At 41.5% G+C, this 17,330-nt stretch overlaps 1 protein-coding gene across 1 annotated transcript in view; it reads right to left on the minus strand.

The window, feature by feature from the left end:
* The window catches only part of LOC110537508 (dehydrogenase/reductase SDR family member 11), a 43,061-nt gene extending 26,011 nt beyond the window's left edge, over positions 1 to 17,050 (minus strand). Inside the window, exon 1 of the mRNA XM_021623601.3 lies at positions 16,686 to 17,050. Coding sequence (XP_021479276.1) covers positions 16,686 to 16,817 — 132 coding nt within the window. The 5' untranslated portion in view covers positions 16,818 to 17,050. The remainder of the gene's footprint in view (positions 1 to 16,685) is intronic.
* Positions 17,051 to 17,330: the final 280 nt, after the last annotated feature.

The following is a 17,330-nucleotide window of genomic DNA, read 5'->3' on the forward strand; positions in this document are numbered from 1 at the left end:
GCATCAGATCATTCAGTACAATTATAAGGAATGGGGACCTAGAGAACTTCCAGGACCTAAGTAAAAAACATGGCTTGGATAAACAAGATTTTGTACAGATACCTACAAGTTCGAAACTATTTCTTAAGGAAGATAAGTCATTGACCCTCGAGCAGCTCAAAAATGTATCCAAGTATTCACTAACACATACAACTTGGGGAGAAACAAAAAAAACGATTTAAAATCTTTACTTTGGTATTCAATCCTCAAAGAAACAATCTACAAACTATATTTAATAGAAATGGGAGGATAAACTAAACATTGAAATAACTGATGAAACATGGTTGAACATATTTGAGACTCAACAAAGCTCCACCAGCTCAAGGTCATGGAGAGAATTCTGTTGGAAGAATGTTATACGTTTCTTCATAACACCTAAACTGAAATCAAAACAGACTGGCTCCCTACACCCATGTTGGAAAGAATGCGGGCTATCAAGGGTGGATCACTCTCATATATTTTGGTCCTGCCCCGCAATCAAACCTTACTGGGGAGAAATAAGATCTAACATTGGAAAAATAATGGGATTTGACATAGAACAAACAATCATTTTTTTGTACTTGGGTGAAATACCTGATAACTTACACACTAGAGAAAAGTATCTGTTGAAGGTCCTACTGGCACTAGGAAATGGCTACAAAAAGACCCTCCCACCATGACACAATGGATAGATATTATTTAAAAAATACACCATATGGAGCGTATGACCTTTGCTTTAAGAACTCAAGAAGAGAGAGGTCAGGAATACTTGAAAAAAATGGGTTTCGTACTTGAAAATGATCTAATTCAAAGATGATGTCAATGTAACTAATCTGATGAACGTATGATGTGCGCTGTAACTGACAGATTTTTTTGTTGTTCTACAGATACACTATTGAAAACACCTTGACTGGCTGCATCACTGCTTGGTATGGCAACTGCAACGACTCCGACCGCAAGGCTCTACAGAGGGTGGTGAGTATGGCCCAGTACATCACTGAAGCCGAGCTCTCTGCCATCCAGGACCACCATGTCAGGCAGTGTCAGAGGAAGGGCCAAAAGACTCCAGCCACCCAAGCCATAGACTGTTCTCTCTGCTACAGTATGGCAAGCGGTACCAGTGCACCAAGACTTGAACCAAAAGGACCGTGAAAGCTTCTACCCCCAAGTCATGAGACTGTTAAATAGCTAATCAAATGGCTACCCGGACTGCCTGCATTGACCCTTTTTTGCATTAACAGCCAGGAAATGCAGGAAGAGATCTGAAATTAGATTTGTCTCAGGTTACCTAACTCTGCACGGCAACCTTGTTCAGCGCGATGATTAACTACAATGACCATAATCCATTGCGCCTGTTGTTTCCGGCTCAGACAGAAACACTTTACGCCTGCTAAATTAGGTTAGATACACAGACCGCAAAGACCACATGAGAGAGGAGTGTGCATAACGACGAGAGAGATAGAGACAGTTTGTGTAAGTATGCCTTAACTACTTTGAAGAACTAGTACAATTATTTCATCAGACAGCTCTGCAGACTAAGAGCACAGAGATAACGTTAGATGGTCTGGCTGGCTGGTGGACCAGTACCTGGGGTTGAGGAGACGCCCAGGATCCTTTAATTCAAAAGTCACATTAACCAGCTCTGCAAACGAGTTTCAGCATGATGTAACGCATGGTATATACACTTCCTAAAAAGGTATTTGCGTCTATAATCAATGGAGGTCAGAGAAAAATAAGTGGTAAAAAAACAAAAACAATATTGAGTTGTCCCCTTTGCCCTCAAAACAGCCTAAATTCGCCGGTGCATCGACTACAGTGTGTCAAAAGCATTCCACAGGGATGCTGACCCATTTCGACTCCAATGCTTCCCACAGTTGTGTCATGTTGGCTGGATGTCCTTTGGGTGGTGGACCAGTCTTGACACAAACGGGAAACTGTTGTGTGAAAACCCCAGCAGCGGTGCAGTTCTTGACACTGGTGCGCCTGGCACCCACTCCCATACCCCGTTCAAAGGGACTTACATCTTTTGTCTTGCCCATTCACCCTCTGAATGGCACACACACACAACCCATGTCAAGGTTTCAAAAGCATTCTTTAACCGGTCTCCTCCCCTTCATCTACACTAATTGAAGTGGATTTAAAAAGTGACATCAATAAGGGATCATAGCTTTCACCTGGATTTACCTGGTCAGTCTGTCATGGAAAGACCAGGTGCCCTTAAGGTTTTGTACACTCAGTGTAGATATCGATTGAGACATGACATGTAGAATTTTCATATTTTAGTATATGCTTTCATATTAAATTCTACATTCCTGTTCTTTTTCAAAGATTTCTCACAAAAAGCTCTGAAATGTCAATGGAGCACTGAGTGTATACCAAGGTTTTTATTTTCAAAGCTTATACATTTAATTCAGCTCGTCATGCTATTTTTGCAACCTGCAGAAACAACTTTCGTCCTCATGCTACATTAGCTACCAGTTGCCACGAAAAGGGCAGTTTTCCGAAGAAGAAAAACAAGCAGTATTTCAATTCTCTCTATGGAGCAGTGTGGATAAAGATACCATTTGGAGTACAGTGGCATATCCCATCCTTATATTGAGATAAGTTTTCCGACCCATATCTTGCACCGGCTCCACGGTGTCTTAATGTAAGCATGATGCGTTCCGACCTCCAAGCAGATCAGTGTAAAGAAGCGTAATGGTAGGGTCGGTATCTTCTGGCAACTTTGCCAGCAGCTACAGTAGGCTACACACCGTTGTTTGAGTTGAGCGCTGCTGTGGTGCGCATTATAGACTACTTCATTAATTCCCTTCATCTGAACATCGGCGTGTCAGCAACAATCATCCATGTCAGTGCACACATTTATTTGGGAATATATTTCGTAGACCAGACATGCTTCTGTATTAGGCCATGTCATCTCCCATCCCTCCAGAGATTTTTTATTGCAGATCTACACTGATCTCAAAAACAACCTCTCCAGAATCCATATGACAGAAATCATATGAGACGGAGAACTTTAACCCCCGTTTCCGCCATTGAGCACAATCCAAGAGCAGCCACCCACAGAAGGGTCCAAAGGTTGGGGAGGGAGTAGGCTTTTATTGCCTTTTTCCCTAGGGATAATCAATATTAGGCTATAAAACAACATCACTAGCTTTTCGTTAGTCACTATATGGGCAGTCAGAATAAGCCCACTAAACACACCTATTACACAGTCAAGGCATTGCTATAGAAGCTTTGAAACAAACAAATACAATTTAAATCCTCTAAGAACAGTCCAAACCTCACGTCTCTATCATAATTCGCTCAAAAGTTATTGGAGTTTTTTTTCTCCCCCTTGTAGGATAGCCAGAATTAGGATAACTAAATCAATGGCCAGAGAATTTTTTTGTTGTAAAAAAAACCTAGAAAATTGCATCTTGTCAGCTAGGCTGGATTCTGAATTAAGGTAAATTAAACGAAGTATGGTAAATAATAAGTATAAAAAGTAGTCTCTGATTGAAAAGTAACAGCCCATTGATATTGTGAATGGCTGTGACACACTGATGACACGGTGGGGGTGGAGTAGGCTAATGACAGAGACAGCACGGCCTACCGCCAGGTGTTGTGTAACTCACTCACTGGAGCAGGCTAACCAGTATGGTGGGATTTCATCCTACCTGCTGACTGACACAGCACAGGACGCTACAGATATAAGCAGAGGTTTACTATAAATAATGGCGGGCCTGGGAGGCAACGCAACAGAGCCAGGCTGGCTGGCATGTTGTATGTTTACTGCAGTCAATTTGTTTAGGCTACATTAATCATATCTTACCATGAGATTAATATGATGTCCAAACATATCCATTTGTCTTGCACAGAATTGCATTCATGACAACCACCGATAAAATAGCTCAGTCTAGGCCTATGTATTACAGATCTGGCATAGGGAAATCATGACAAGTATTATGTCATGTTCTTATGGTTCTGCAACATGACTACTGGTAAGGGCTGTCTTTTAAAGACCGGGAACTATATGTAACCTACATCACTGTGGCTGAAGAGAGTTGAAGACCCACCTACTCCAGTAGACCAGCGTGCCCCCAAACCTCATGACTGTCCCATCACTGTTGTATTCCCTCTGGAGCGCTCCTGCCTGGAACCAAGCACACAACGTGTCCACTAAAAACACGCTGGCGAGCAGCATAGTAAAAGGATATGCCTTGGTGTGAAGCTGTGTACACTCCTTTCCTTCCTTACACAAGGAGTGTGACTCAACTCTGAATAGCGTACTATGATTAATGTCTGATGGCGGTATGGAATCTGCTCTCTTTTAGTCTTTAACTTGAGTGATGATCACAGGCTAATTTATCACAGAAAAGGCCTGACTAACTGGATTTATGTCTACTCAATACACTTAGCTGTGATGGCTTGCTGGAGTAAAAAGCATATATGCTAGGCCTAGGTCCTGTTATAGAGAGCAAAGCAGCAATCCAATTTGTACTGTAGCTATATTCATTTTCATCAGCTGTCTTCTCCCCCTCTTTCAATCGAAAATATTAACTCAATTAACCTAGCTGTTGTATCAGTGTATTTGTGATGCATCCTAGTTCAGTCTGTGCACCGCATAACATGGTCTCTCTCTTTCTCACTCTCGATCTCTCTCTCCATACCACAGGCATCCTTCTGATTACAGCCTTAGAGCCTCAGTGGCACTTAGGTGCTTCGTCTTCACCGTTTTTCTCACCACTTTTCCCCCTCAACCTTCCCTACAAAGAGCACTTCAGAGCAGAACTGGGTTCAAATAGTACGTTGAGCATATGCTTGGAGTGGTTTTGGGACTATTTAATTGGTTCCATTGTGCCAGGCAAGCTCAATCAAGCACATCTAAAGCATTTGAAAGAAAACAAACACTATTTGAAACCAGGCCTGAGCGACTTCAGAAGGAGAGAGAGCCCATGCAGACAGTGATCCCGTCTGCTGAAGCCACAGCAGTGTGAAAGGATGTGCCGGCCTGAGAGCCAACAGACACAGAGCCAGGCCAGGTACTGAAAAGAGAGAGGGGGAGTTAAGAATGGAATAAGGATAGAAAAGCATACTACAAAATGAGCAAATCACAAGATTACACAAAATAAAAAAATATATAAAAGGAGAATGATGTAGGCCTTGCATGTGGATGAGCGAGAAAGAGAGATATTTACGGCTCCACAGTGTAAACACAGAGAACAGGGTCATGTTCATTTTGCACCAAACCTGAAGAAAACTATGTGAAATGGTGAGGTAGCCTTCCATCTGAAATTTATAAAAAAACACTTGTTTTCATTTTCTGTTGTAAAACATCTTCCATTTGGTGCCCAATGAACAAGACCCAGATCTCCAGCAGGACATGTCAATGTTGGTAAAATCTACTCCCCAAAAGATGACTAGTGCCACTACCACAGGAAGGATGCAGCACAGTGAGGGAACTAAGCTGTCTGAACCAATCAGAGGTCACACAGAAGGGGTCAGTGAGCTGCCTGAGACAATCAGGGTGTTGCAGTCTCAGATCCCAGTGACCTCCGGTATGACAGTGGGTGGGCCTTCTGGTCAACCGCATCCACAGCATATCCTGTCATCACTGTAATTATGGCTGGTCACCTAAACATCCAACTGTGACATTTTGGTTGGTCCCAGTGGTGAGCGTGTTTGTGTGTGTGTAACAGAACTGAACGTTTTTCTGCTTTCGACTATAATTCTGCAGATCATGAGGAAACGGTTGCAAGCAAAATAATACCTTTGCAGAGCCTGTATGTTGCATTACCAAGCAGATAAAATGATACTGTAATGATACTGTATTGTTCAATGAAAAAGTTAGCCTAGATCAGGAAGACACCCGACAACACGTGATGTGTATGGATATGCTTAGCATGTGGTTTTGGGGAAGAGTTTCAAATGTCAGGATAAGGTGTATGAAGATGTTCAGGCCCCCAGTGACCGATTTGGAAAGTGAAGTCACGAGCTCTGCTGGTCATCTACTGTGTAGCAACCTAACCATACCAAAAGCCCTGGTCTGCCCTAGAAAGCCTATGTAAATGCCAAATCGCCAGAACAGCCTAAAATATTTTTAGACTGCCGTTTTGTGTTCTAAAATTAGTTTATTATGATCAAGATTGATCCCCACATTGAATTGTTTTAAAGTTAGCTACAAATACAATTATATTTGTCACATGCGCCGAATACCACAGTGAAATGGTTACTTACAAGCCCTTAACCAACAAAGCAGTTAAAGCATTTACTAATATAAACTAAAGTAAAAAAAAAATATATATATACATATACACACACATGTTATTTTTCTAATTAAAGAGCAACAATAAAATAACAGTAGCGAGGCTATATACAGGCTATTACAGTAGAGAGGCTATATACAGGCTATTACAGTAGAGAGGCTATATACAGGCTATTGAGATATTTAATTAAATAGTGATCCATTCTGACTACTACATTTGTCGTCGCACAGGCAGGACCACATGCTGACACAGACCAATCACGGGTTGACAGGCTACGGGGAGGCTCCATAGACATTAAGGTTGACTCTCTCAGGCAGGATGAAAATGACTACATTGACCATGATCCTTTGCTAGTTATTCACTTTCACCAAGTTCCTTCGTGATTTTTTTGTGCCATTCAGCCCCATTTATTTTTTACATGTTTTATTTCACCTTTATTTAACCAGGTAGGCAAGTTGAGAACAAGTTCTCATTTACAATTGCGACCTGGCCAAGATAAAGCAAAGCAGTTCGACACATACAACAACACGGAGTAAAACAAACAGTCAATAATACAGTAGAAAAATAAGTCTATATACGATGTGAGTAAATGAGGTGAGAAGGGTGGTAAAGGCAAAAAAAGGCCATGGTGGCGAAGTAAATACAATATAGCAAGTAAAACACTGGAATGGTAGATTTGCAGTGGAAGAATGTGCAAAGTAGAAATAAAAATAATGGGGTGCAAAGGAGCAAAATAAATAAATACAGTAGGGGAAAAGGTAGTTATTTGGCCTAAATTATAGATGGGCTATGTACAGGTACAGTAATATGTGAGCTGCTCTGACAGCTGGTGCTTAAAGCTAGTGAGGGAGATAAGTGTTTCCAGTTTCAGAGATGTTTGTAGTTCGTTCCAGTCATTGGCAGCAGAGAACTGGAAGGAGAGGTGGCCAAAGGAAGAATTGGTTTTGGGGGTGACCAGAGAGATATACCTGCTGGAGCGCGTGCTACCGGTGGGTGCTGCTATGGTGACCAGCGAGCTGAGATAAGGGGGGCTTTACCTAGCAGGGTCTTGTAGATGACCTGGAGCCAGTGGGTTTGGCGACGAGTATGAAGCGAGGGCCAGCCAACGAGAGCGTAGAGGTCGCAGTGGTGGGTAGTATATGGGGCTTTGGTGACAAAACGGATTGCACTGTGATAGACTGCATCCAATTTATTGAGTAGGGTATTGGAGGCTATTTTGTAAATGACATCGCCGAAGTCAAGGATCGGTAGGATGGTCAGTTTTACAAATGTTTGGCAGCATGAGTGAAGGATGCTTTGTTGTGAAATAGGAAGCCAATTCTAGATTTAACTTTGGATTGGAGATGTTTGATGTGAGTCTGGAAGGAGAGTTTACAGTCTAACCAGACACCTAGGTATTTGTAATTGTCCACATTCTAAGTCAGAACCGTCCAGAGTAGTGATGCTGGACGGGCGGGCAGGTGCAGGCAGCGATCGGTTGAAGAGCATGCATTTAGTTTTACTTGTATTTAAGAGCAGGTGGAGGCCATGTAAGGAGAGTTGTATGGCATTGAAGCCCCACGGCGAGCTTCAAATTCAAATACTTCTGGCTTCATGCGCTATCGGGGGTTTTCCATAGGAACATGTGGATGAAGTCAGCGCTATGACTATCTATTGGTTTTAATGTATTTGCTGTTAAAGTGGAACTGACAGCATTTTAAAGTGGAACTGACAGCATTTTAACTACTTTGCAGATATGAAACAAACAGACAGTCAAAACATCAGTCAAAAATATAAAATTGCCAGTTTATGCATCAAAACAAACTTTACCTTTTCACCCGTGAGTTCCAAATATCTCTAACGGTCTCATCCAGGGTGAGTTTTTTTATGTGCGTGACGTCAGAATCTCCCTTATTTTCCACCATAATTTGCAAATAAATTCATTAAAAATCCTACAATGTGATTTTCTGGAGAAAAAAATCTAATTTTGTCTGTCATAGTTGAAGTGTACCTATGATGAAAATTACAGGCCTCTCATCTTTTTAAGTGGGAGAACTTGCACAATTGGTGGCTGACTAAATACTTTTTTGCCCCACTGTATCTACATAAGCGTACAGAAGCCCATTACCAGCAACCATCACTCCTGTGTTCCAATGGCACGGTGTGTTAACTAATCCAAATTGATCATTTTAAAAGGCTAATTGATCATTAGAAAATTGCAAAAGGGTCATGTTAGCACAACTGAAAACTGTTGTGCTAGTTAAAGAAGCAATAAAACTGTCCTTCTTTCGAATAGTTGAGTATCTGGAGCATCAGCATTTGTGGGTTTGATTACAGGCTCAAAATGGCTAGAAAAAAAAGCCCTTCTGAAACTCGGCAGTCTATTCTTGTTCTGAGAAATGAAGGCTATTCCCTTGCGAGAAATTGGGTTAGGGTTAAGAAACTGAAGATCTGGTACAATGCTGTGTACTACTCCCTTCACAGAACAGCGCAAACTGCCTTTAACCAGAATAGAAAGAGGAGTGGGAGGCCCTGGTGCACAACTGAGCAAGTACATTAGAGTGCATCTTGCATAGAATGTAATGGACACATATGTGTGTAAAATACTTTTTTGAAGATTGTACTGAGTATGATGAGCTAATGCTAAGCTATTTGCCAGCTATGTGTGGTGCAATATTTGTTGACATTATGCAATGCATTCTGGGTGTCACGTAAACGTCTGTCAGACCAAAGATGTTATAACAAAATGAGGTGAAGGGATGGTTCACTCATCTTTCGAGTAAACTTCCGGAAGTGAATGAAGGGAATTCAATAATGGTAGACGACACACCCACTTCAACATGCATACTACAAATAGACCAAACTCATCTTGCCTCCTCTTCTTATCTTTGGTTGACACACAAAAACAACAACAAAACATGGTGGCTCACACAAACTACCCATCGTCGGATTACTTAAACATTTTTGAAAGTGTTTTACTCAATTATTTTGATCAATGGTGAGCTCACCTGTGATGTGATTAATTGTAAAGAGTAGTTGCTTTAGCTAATTCATATTATGGTTTCTGTCAGCTGAGAGTTAGCTAAATATGACCACTTGTGTTAAGTCAATCTTTCCTCAGTTAGCGCTAGGACTAATGTAGACTACATTTTCCGGTTTGGATGATTGTGTCATGCTGTGCTACTTCTATGAATGTCTGAACATTGCATCCAAAAATAAACTGGTCACGTCCCGGACATACTATTGTAAGGACTGTGTTTGTGCAAAATTTTTCTGTGAAAAAACAGTGGCCAGCACGAACGCTGACTGTTGCGTCAATCAAAACAGTGCGTTCTAATTATGAGGCCTCTGTGTTCTTGGTGACCTTCAATGTTGCAGAAATGTTTTGGTACCCTTCCCCAGATCGGGGCGGCAGGGTAGCCTAGTGGTTAGAGCGTTGGACTTGTAACCGGAAGGTTGCGAGTTCAAACCCCCGAGCTGACAAGGTACAAATCTGTCGTTCTGCCCCTGAACAGGCAGTTAACCCACTGTTCCCAGGCCGTCATTGAAAATAAGAATTTGTTCTTAACTGACTTGCCTGGTTAAATAAAGGTAAAATAAAAAATCTGTGCATCGACACAATCCTGTCTCGGCGCTCAACCTCATGGCATGGTTCTTGCTCTGATTTGCACTGTCAACTATGGGACCTTATATAGACAGGTGTGTGCCTTTCCAAATCATGTCCAATAAATAGAATTTACCACACGTGGACTCCAATCAACTTGTAGAACCATCAAGGATGATCAATGGAAACAGGATGCACCTGAGTTCAATTTCTAGTCTCATAGAAAAGGGTCTGAATAGTTATGTAAATTAGGTATCTGTTTTTATTATATTTGCAAAATGTCTAAAAACCTGTTTTCGCTTTGTCATTATGGGGTATTGTGTGTAGATTGATGAGGATTTTTATTTAATCAATCAATTTTAGAATAAGGCTGTAACGTAACAAAATGTGGAAAAAGTCAAGGGGGCTGAATAATGCACTGTAGGTAATTCCCAAAGATTCTATGAATTTTTGAAAAGAGGTGTATATGAACAGATTCTAATAAGATTTCATGTTGCTAAAATGCTGTCAATTCCACTTTAAGGTGTATGAGGGTGTTGTTGTGTACTGTGAACGTGTTTCCATTGCAGATCTCACCACGGGGAAATCGCCCCATAATCAGATAGACTAGATGCAGTGGTTTAACCGCTCAGAGCCCAATGGAAAATCATAAGTCAGTGGAAAAGTGCTGTGGGTCAGACAAACTGCTGCCATTGAATTAGTGATGAGCAGATGAGCTGTGAGGTGAACTGACTCAAATACCCTACCTGCACTGCAGGTACCTCAACTTGCTGACATGTGGATTTTCACAGAATGAATGAGCTGTTTGTTCAGGTCATAATAATAAACCTATTCCCCAACAGGTAAAATTGTATCAGTTACCCAGAAGTAATTATCTCGCAAAAGTTTATCATATCCTGTTTTATTTTTTTGGGGGGGGGACATTTTTATTTTTTAAAAGCATACGTTTTTACGATATTAAATATTACATGTGGGATGATAAAATGAAGAGATACATTGGTCACATTGAAAGATTTGTTATGTCAAGAATATGATGATGTCTTGTGTAGTTTTGGCATACAGTAAAATGTACGACAAGAGGGTCAGAACTCTTACAAGATATTGTATTTGTTGGACCTTTGCAACTCAACTAAAACCATAGCTTTTTATTGATATCAAAACCAAAAACGCTTTTAAAAATGAAAGCAAACTTGATGATAATGAGCTAGAGTGTTAAATGAATGGGGAGGGAGAGCAATAGAAACAGAGAGAGAAAGAAAGACAGAGTGAGTAAAAGAGTGAAGTCACCCCTCACTGGCCTGACCCACTTCAAAGCATTGCTTTGCTGGGTGAAAACTACTCTGTGAGCAAAGTGAACTTCAGACTGGCTAACTGCCCAGAAAACACAGTACAAAAGAAGGGCGTTTTGGGCGGGGGGCGGGCAGTGGCACCGCGGTGAAAGTCTCACAGATACAATGGGTAGTGGACTGGGGCCGGGCAAAGAGATGACACTATTCACAATCCACTGACTGAGCCCCAAGCCTTGTCCGAGATTTGTTTGTGTTGTCTTGCCAACTACTATGGTCGATTGCTCATTTGGCATGACAATGACCATAGGATTTGGTAAGACAGCACAAACAGATCTGGGAGCAGGCTACTGAGCCCCATCTAACACCACAGGAATGAGGAGCCAGAGCAGGGAAAAGACTCTACAGTGTCAGCTAGTCCTTTGAAACATGATTGAGCACCTTTTTACACCCCCTGGACCGAACTGGCACTAAACCTAAGCCTGAAAAACATCCCACTATCCCTGTCTACGTGACCCATTGGAGGGCCATTCACAATCCATCCACATTGCTGCCGAGTCTATTTCTGAGCACTGACATGACAGACTGCAGAAAATACACTGCTTTGTTTGTCAAGATAATCCACAGGTGATTCAGGTGGAATCTCTTGTGGAAAGGAGACATCACTTTTCTGATAGCTCTAAGACCAAAATAACCTGTCATTGGTTTCTCTTCTGGAGTCTTCTGAGGCCATTCTGAGTAATCAAATATATTTTTGAGGTAAATAGCTCCTCTGATTGCTTTCTTGTAGAAGAGTCAAACAGAGAGAAAGAGGGAGAGAACATGGGCCAATTCCTTCCCAAAGGAACAATTTAGAACTCAAGTTAACAATGTTGTTGGGCATGGCATTTTAACCCTGGTACAGTGAAACCAGTGGTCTGGACTGACCAGGGCCATGTACCACAAAAGCTCTGCTGACAGGCTGACATTAACACGGAGCTAATCAAAGGATTCAACCACATACTCCTGGAGCCTTACGGTGCTGTAAACGGCAACAAAAAAAAGTTGTCTGTCATGTCAAATGCATTTTGCCTGTGTGATTTGTAGACCTATGTTCCCTCAAGGCAAGTTGGGCAACCCCAGTAGATAGCCTAGATTTCTACCCTTTAACACCTCACAGAGAACTTCAGATTTAAGATGCAGGCCAGGCACAGCCGCATAGAACACTACTCCTATCATAGCAGGCCAGGGCCAGACCAATCCTCCTCAGCTTCCTATCAGATCCTACCCTTCACAAGCAGAGCAAAGCCAATTATACCTTTACATACGATACGGTACACTGGCCCATCTTTGGCAAATATGACAGACTGGGCTGGGGGGGCTGTTTAGGAAAATCTGATATTGGCCTTATATCAATTAGATTTGCATCCAATTTGCATCTCATCAACTGAGACAAGGGGCTGGGGCCCCTCCCTCTCTGTTATTCCCTCCCCCCCCACCCCCTTCAAGCCAAGGTCAGTGGAATATTCTATCTAAATTATTTCACACTAGATCCAAGGATGACACCATGATCCTTCTGCTGGACCTGCATCATGCCCAGACCGCCACTCACACATTTTCTAAGAATCGGCTGAGCCCAAAGTGCAGCCACTCATAGATTAAATGACAGACACCCTCACTGACCTCCCAAACTCCCCCTGCCCTGAGCCACACTTAAACCAGTCTCAATGCATAGGATAAGTCCTGTGTGGTTCGTGGTACTGTTGGTAAGAGTGTGGCGCTAAAAATGTATGCCCTCACTGTACAGTAAAGGTCCAGTTATTTTGTCATGACTGCGAGTTGGATGCTTTTTTACCCAATTTCTCTGCTCAATCTTGTATCCTCTTTGGCCCAACCTGCTATCATGCTAAGTTTGTGCATGCCACGAAAGGACCAAAAGTAATCTTACCGGTATAAATTGCTTGTCAGCCCGTGTGGGGAAAATGACAAGGTGTCGGGAGCTGAGGCTTTTGTTCCAACACAGATTTTTATAAATTGAGCTTTAGTTGCTTTGGATAAGTTAGTATGCTAAATGGCATATACAGTATTACATTAGAGTGCACTGTATGACATCTGTGGATGCAACTGCAAACTAAAATCGACTGCTGAAACATGGCAGGGCAAAGCAGGACAAATGCATCAATCTTTGTTGCTTAGGCTGAATCTATTTTCATTATTTACCAATCAAACTGACTGAGAGTCAAACAACTAAATGTATTCTTAACATTAGTATACATAATTTACTCATAAAAATAAAAAGGAAAGAGTTTAATTTAGGAAATCTTTACACAAGTATTCCCACAAATAAAAAAAGCGAGATGTGATCGTGTGTTAATGCAATCAAGGTATGAAATTATTGTATTTGAAAATCTCTTCTTGGGCTTAGTAAATCGGCCCTCGGCTGAATCTACACTGAACAGAAATATAAAACTCAATATGCAACAACTTCAAAGATTTTACTGAGTTACAGTTCATTAGGAAATCAGTCAATTGAAATCAATAAATTAGACCCTAACCTATCGACTTCACTTGACTGGGAATACAGATATGCATCTGTTGGTAACAGATACCTTAAAAAAATAAAAAAGTAGGGGCGTGGATCAGAAAAACAGTCAGTATCTGGTGTGACCATCATTTGCCTCATGCAGCACGACACATCTCCTTCACATAGAGTTGATCAGGCTGTTGATTGTGGCCTGTGGAATGTTGTCCCACTCCTTTTCACGTTGCGTTTACATTTTTGTTCAGTATAGTTGCTTACGCCTGGTCTAAGAAATAAATCACAATTGTCTTTCTGTGTAACACCCAAAGAGGACTGGGAAACAACAAAACAAACCCATCACCCTGCCTGTGACACAACTAATCTAAATGCACTAGCCTAAATGTAGCCCAAGGCACTTTGCTTTTGTGAGACAGTCAAAGAGCTCCTGAATGTAAACGACCATTTAGCAAGGATAGTACATGCATACAATCCATGAATGCATAGGCTTGTTGCTAGTGAATCTTCTTAGTTAAGTCACTGAAACATAAGGTCTCAACCTACTATCATAGGATTTCATTAAGATGCTATATTGATACACCTTGGTAATTACTATAGCATTATGCAAGGTAAGTGGTCACCACAGACCTACTGTAGCTACATACAGTATGTGGGCCAGGAACAGATCAAGGGCTAAAAAAAACATGATTAGGCTACTTGCAGATCTGTGCCTGAGTCTTATGAGTTCTACTTGCATCTAGTATCAGTCTGTGCTCCATATAGCCTAACTTACCCAGTGGCGGATTTAGGTATAGACAACATGGGCAGCCACCCCAGGGCGGCAACTTGCTGGGAACTTGGCGCCCGCACAAAAAAAATCGGAATGGTGACATCTGCACGATTGGTTTTCGATTGCTCATTTGCACATCACGTCAGGGGGGTTCAATGCGAGTATGGGTTGTTAAATGTCAATGATCTCAGTATTTTCCTGGCTGCTGCTTCTTAGAAGCCAAGTTGCTCCTATACCATCACTCCATTCCCGCAGGCAGCCCTTGGCAACCACACATCTACCTCCATCTCATTATACTCTCCTTTTCTGTTTTCAACCCCTTTTCTACCCTCTCAAAAACAATGTCCTTTACTGCTCTCTCTGCCTGTGTCAACTCCACTCATTCAGGCTTCAAAAAATGCAGCATTCTTGGGATATGGAGCCTACATTGTACTCATCACACCATTTTACCCAAGTATAAAAAGAGCACCAAAGGAGGAAGTAGAGAAAAATTGAATGGCGATGGACACATGAAATTCAGTTCCCAAGTTCTGTTTCCAAGAACGTTTGTGAGAATTCTACAAAATAAGTTTCGCTTTCAGAAGACCTGAAAAGAACCGTTTAAGGATGTGATTTATGCGATGCACATTCTACATGACGTTAGCAAGCTAGCTTGTTTACAACTGGCAAAAAGTTCCAACGAGACTCGCACTGCTGCGTTTCAATACCTGGTACTCTGGTTCTGGATCTCTGAACTCTGGGCTCGCTACTCACGCAGATCCAGGATTTGTTTCAGCCAGAGTTCGTTTGCATTTCACACATCCTTTATAACGCAGATCAGGGTACCAAACGCTCTAGGATCCAGACCATACAGAGATATGTGAAAGAGCCCTAGTTTACAACCCCGACTTTAAGTCAGAGCATACCTTTCTTGGCACTGTTACAGCCAGTCCCCAGTGTGGGCATCGCAGAGGGGGTACAATGCCAGCTTTGTCCCACCTTCCCTTCAGCTCAAACACAGACAATGCTCAGAAGTCTCATAAAAGTGACGCAGTCTGTTCCAGAGTTGGGGAGTTGAACGCTTGTCGCTCCGTCTTCACCCTCCACACGATCTGACATCCTTCCCTCACTTGGCCAAATATTTGGCCAACTAGAGCTGGCCTGTGGCTGTAAAAGTGCCATTGGAATCTTGTGTAAAACCAAGCCTATTCTAATACAGAAAAAATAGCCTATTGCATAATGTATTTTTAACTATTTGTTTTGTGGTCAAGCAAGGTGTCAGAGCTTGTCAATCAACAAAACTATCAAAAGGTAGTGACTTGTAGACTAATAATATGCAATAATACAATTATAATTTGTTGTAGCTAAGCAATGGAACAACTCCAAACGTTTCATAGTGGAGGGAGTCTTATGAATGGAGGAGGGTAGGGCTGGTCTAGGCTATAGGTTGCAACTCCCTGTAATGGCTCAGTCACTGTACTAGTTTCTGATTAATCCAGAGGAATTAGGCTAAGTGTCTGTGCAGTTTTACAAATGTCATGGATTGGGGACCATTCTACCCTAACCTGGATCAGTTACGATTGACATGACAGAAGGCCATGTGATCAGCAAAATGGGTGGAGGGCTAAAGAAGCCTGTTGCACAATCTGGATAGTACTGTGTGTGTTGGAACACTGCAAACACAGTTCAGTAGTTTTACCAAATATTCATTTGTTTTAGAAGATAATGATACAATGTTGACAAGATATGCCACATCGGTTTAAATCTGAAGAAAGAGAACGTGTATAACTGAACAAGATATGAATAATAGTGACTACTAACTATGTAGTTAATAACTGAGAAATGTATTGAAAATGTTCTTTCATAGGAAACACCAGGACTGGAATTATTCTGTGAATAATGTTAAAAGCTGCCTTTAGGCTACGTTAAATGCAGTGAGCAATCGCTGTGATTAAACAAAAAAAACACCAGAAATATGACAGCAATTTGCATTACATCAATGCAACTCGCATGTAACGATTGCGTAAAATATGTTTAATCGGTGACATTTCAATTTGCTAGTCCAACAAAGTCAATCACAAATGTGTATTTTTTTATTGAAGGCTAGCTAACGTTAGCTACTGTATCATAGATAATCCAGTGGGAAAAGATTGCTAGCTAGCCACTGTCAACTAGCTGCAAACTGGTCATTTGGCGCACATCAAACATTCGAGGAACTGTTGTAGTTTACTACTATGAGTGATTGCGACAGTTCTCACTCTTACATTGTTTTGTATTTGCTCACCTCTATCTTGTCAACATTCCTGGCACATCCGACAACCTTCATGCCGTGTTGGACAAGTGCCCGTGCAACAGCCGCTCCAATCCCGACCGAAGCTCCAGTCACTAGAGCTACTCTGCCTTTCCAGCGCTCCATTTCAATGAATTATTTAGCTATTACAAAGACTAGTTTTACAACTGGTGTAATAGGACGATAAATTTCGTTTACCTAGCTATGTCGGTTCAATAGTGACAATATAGACAACAGATACTTGTGTTATATAGGGCGTGCTGTTACACCGTTCAACCCTCCCTAATCCTGTTTTCGCAGCATCCAGGAAAAGGCACGGTGCGGAAACCCGAAATCCCTGCGCTCGGGATTAAATATTAAATGACAAACATTGCGCTATGTGTATTTGTTTGGTTGACGTCCCCTCCCGCTTTTATTTTACGACTCTTACATTTGCAGTCTTCAAACTCTCCCTTGCTCTCATCAGTGGTGTAAGTACTTAATTAAAACTACTTTAAAATACTATTTAAGTAGTTTTTTCGGGGGTATCTGTATTTTACTATTTATATTTTGGACAACTGTTTTATTTTACTCCACTACATTCCTAAAGGAAATAATGTACTTTTTACTCCATACACTTTCCCTGCCACCCAAAAATAG

This window comes from Oncorhynchus mykiss, chromosome 12 (assembly GCF_057628025.1).
Source record: "Oncorhynchus mykiss isolate SJ-2025 chromosome 12, ASM5762802v1, whole genome shotgun sequence".
Classification (NCBI taxonomy): domain Eukaryota; kingdom Metazoa; phylum Chordata; class Actinopteri; order Salmoniformes; family Salmonidae; genus Oncorhynchus; species Oncorhynchus mykiss.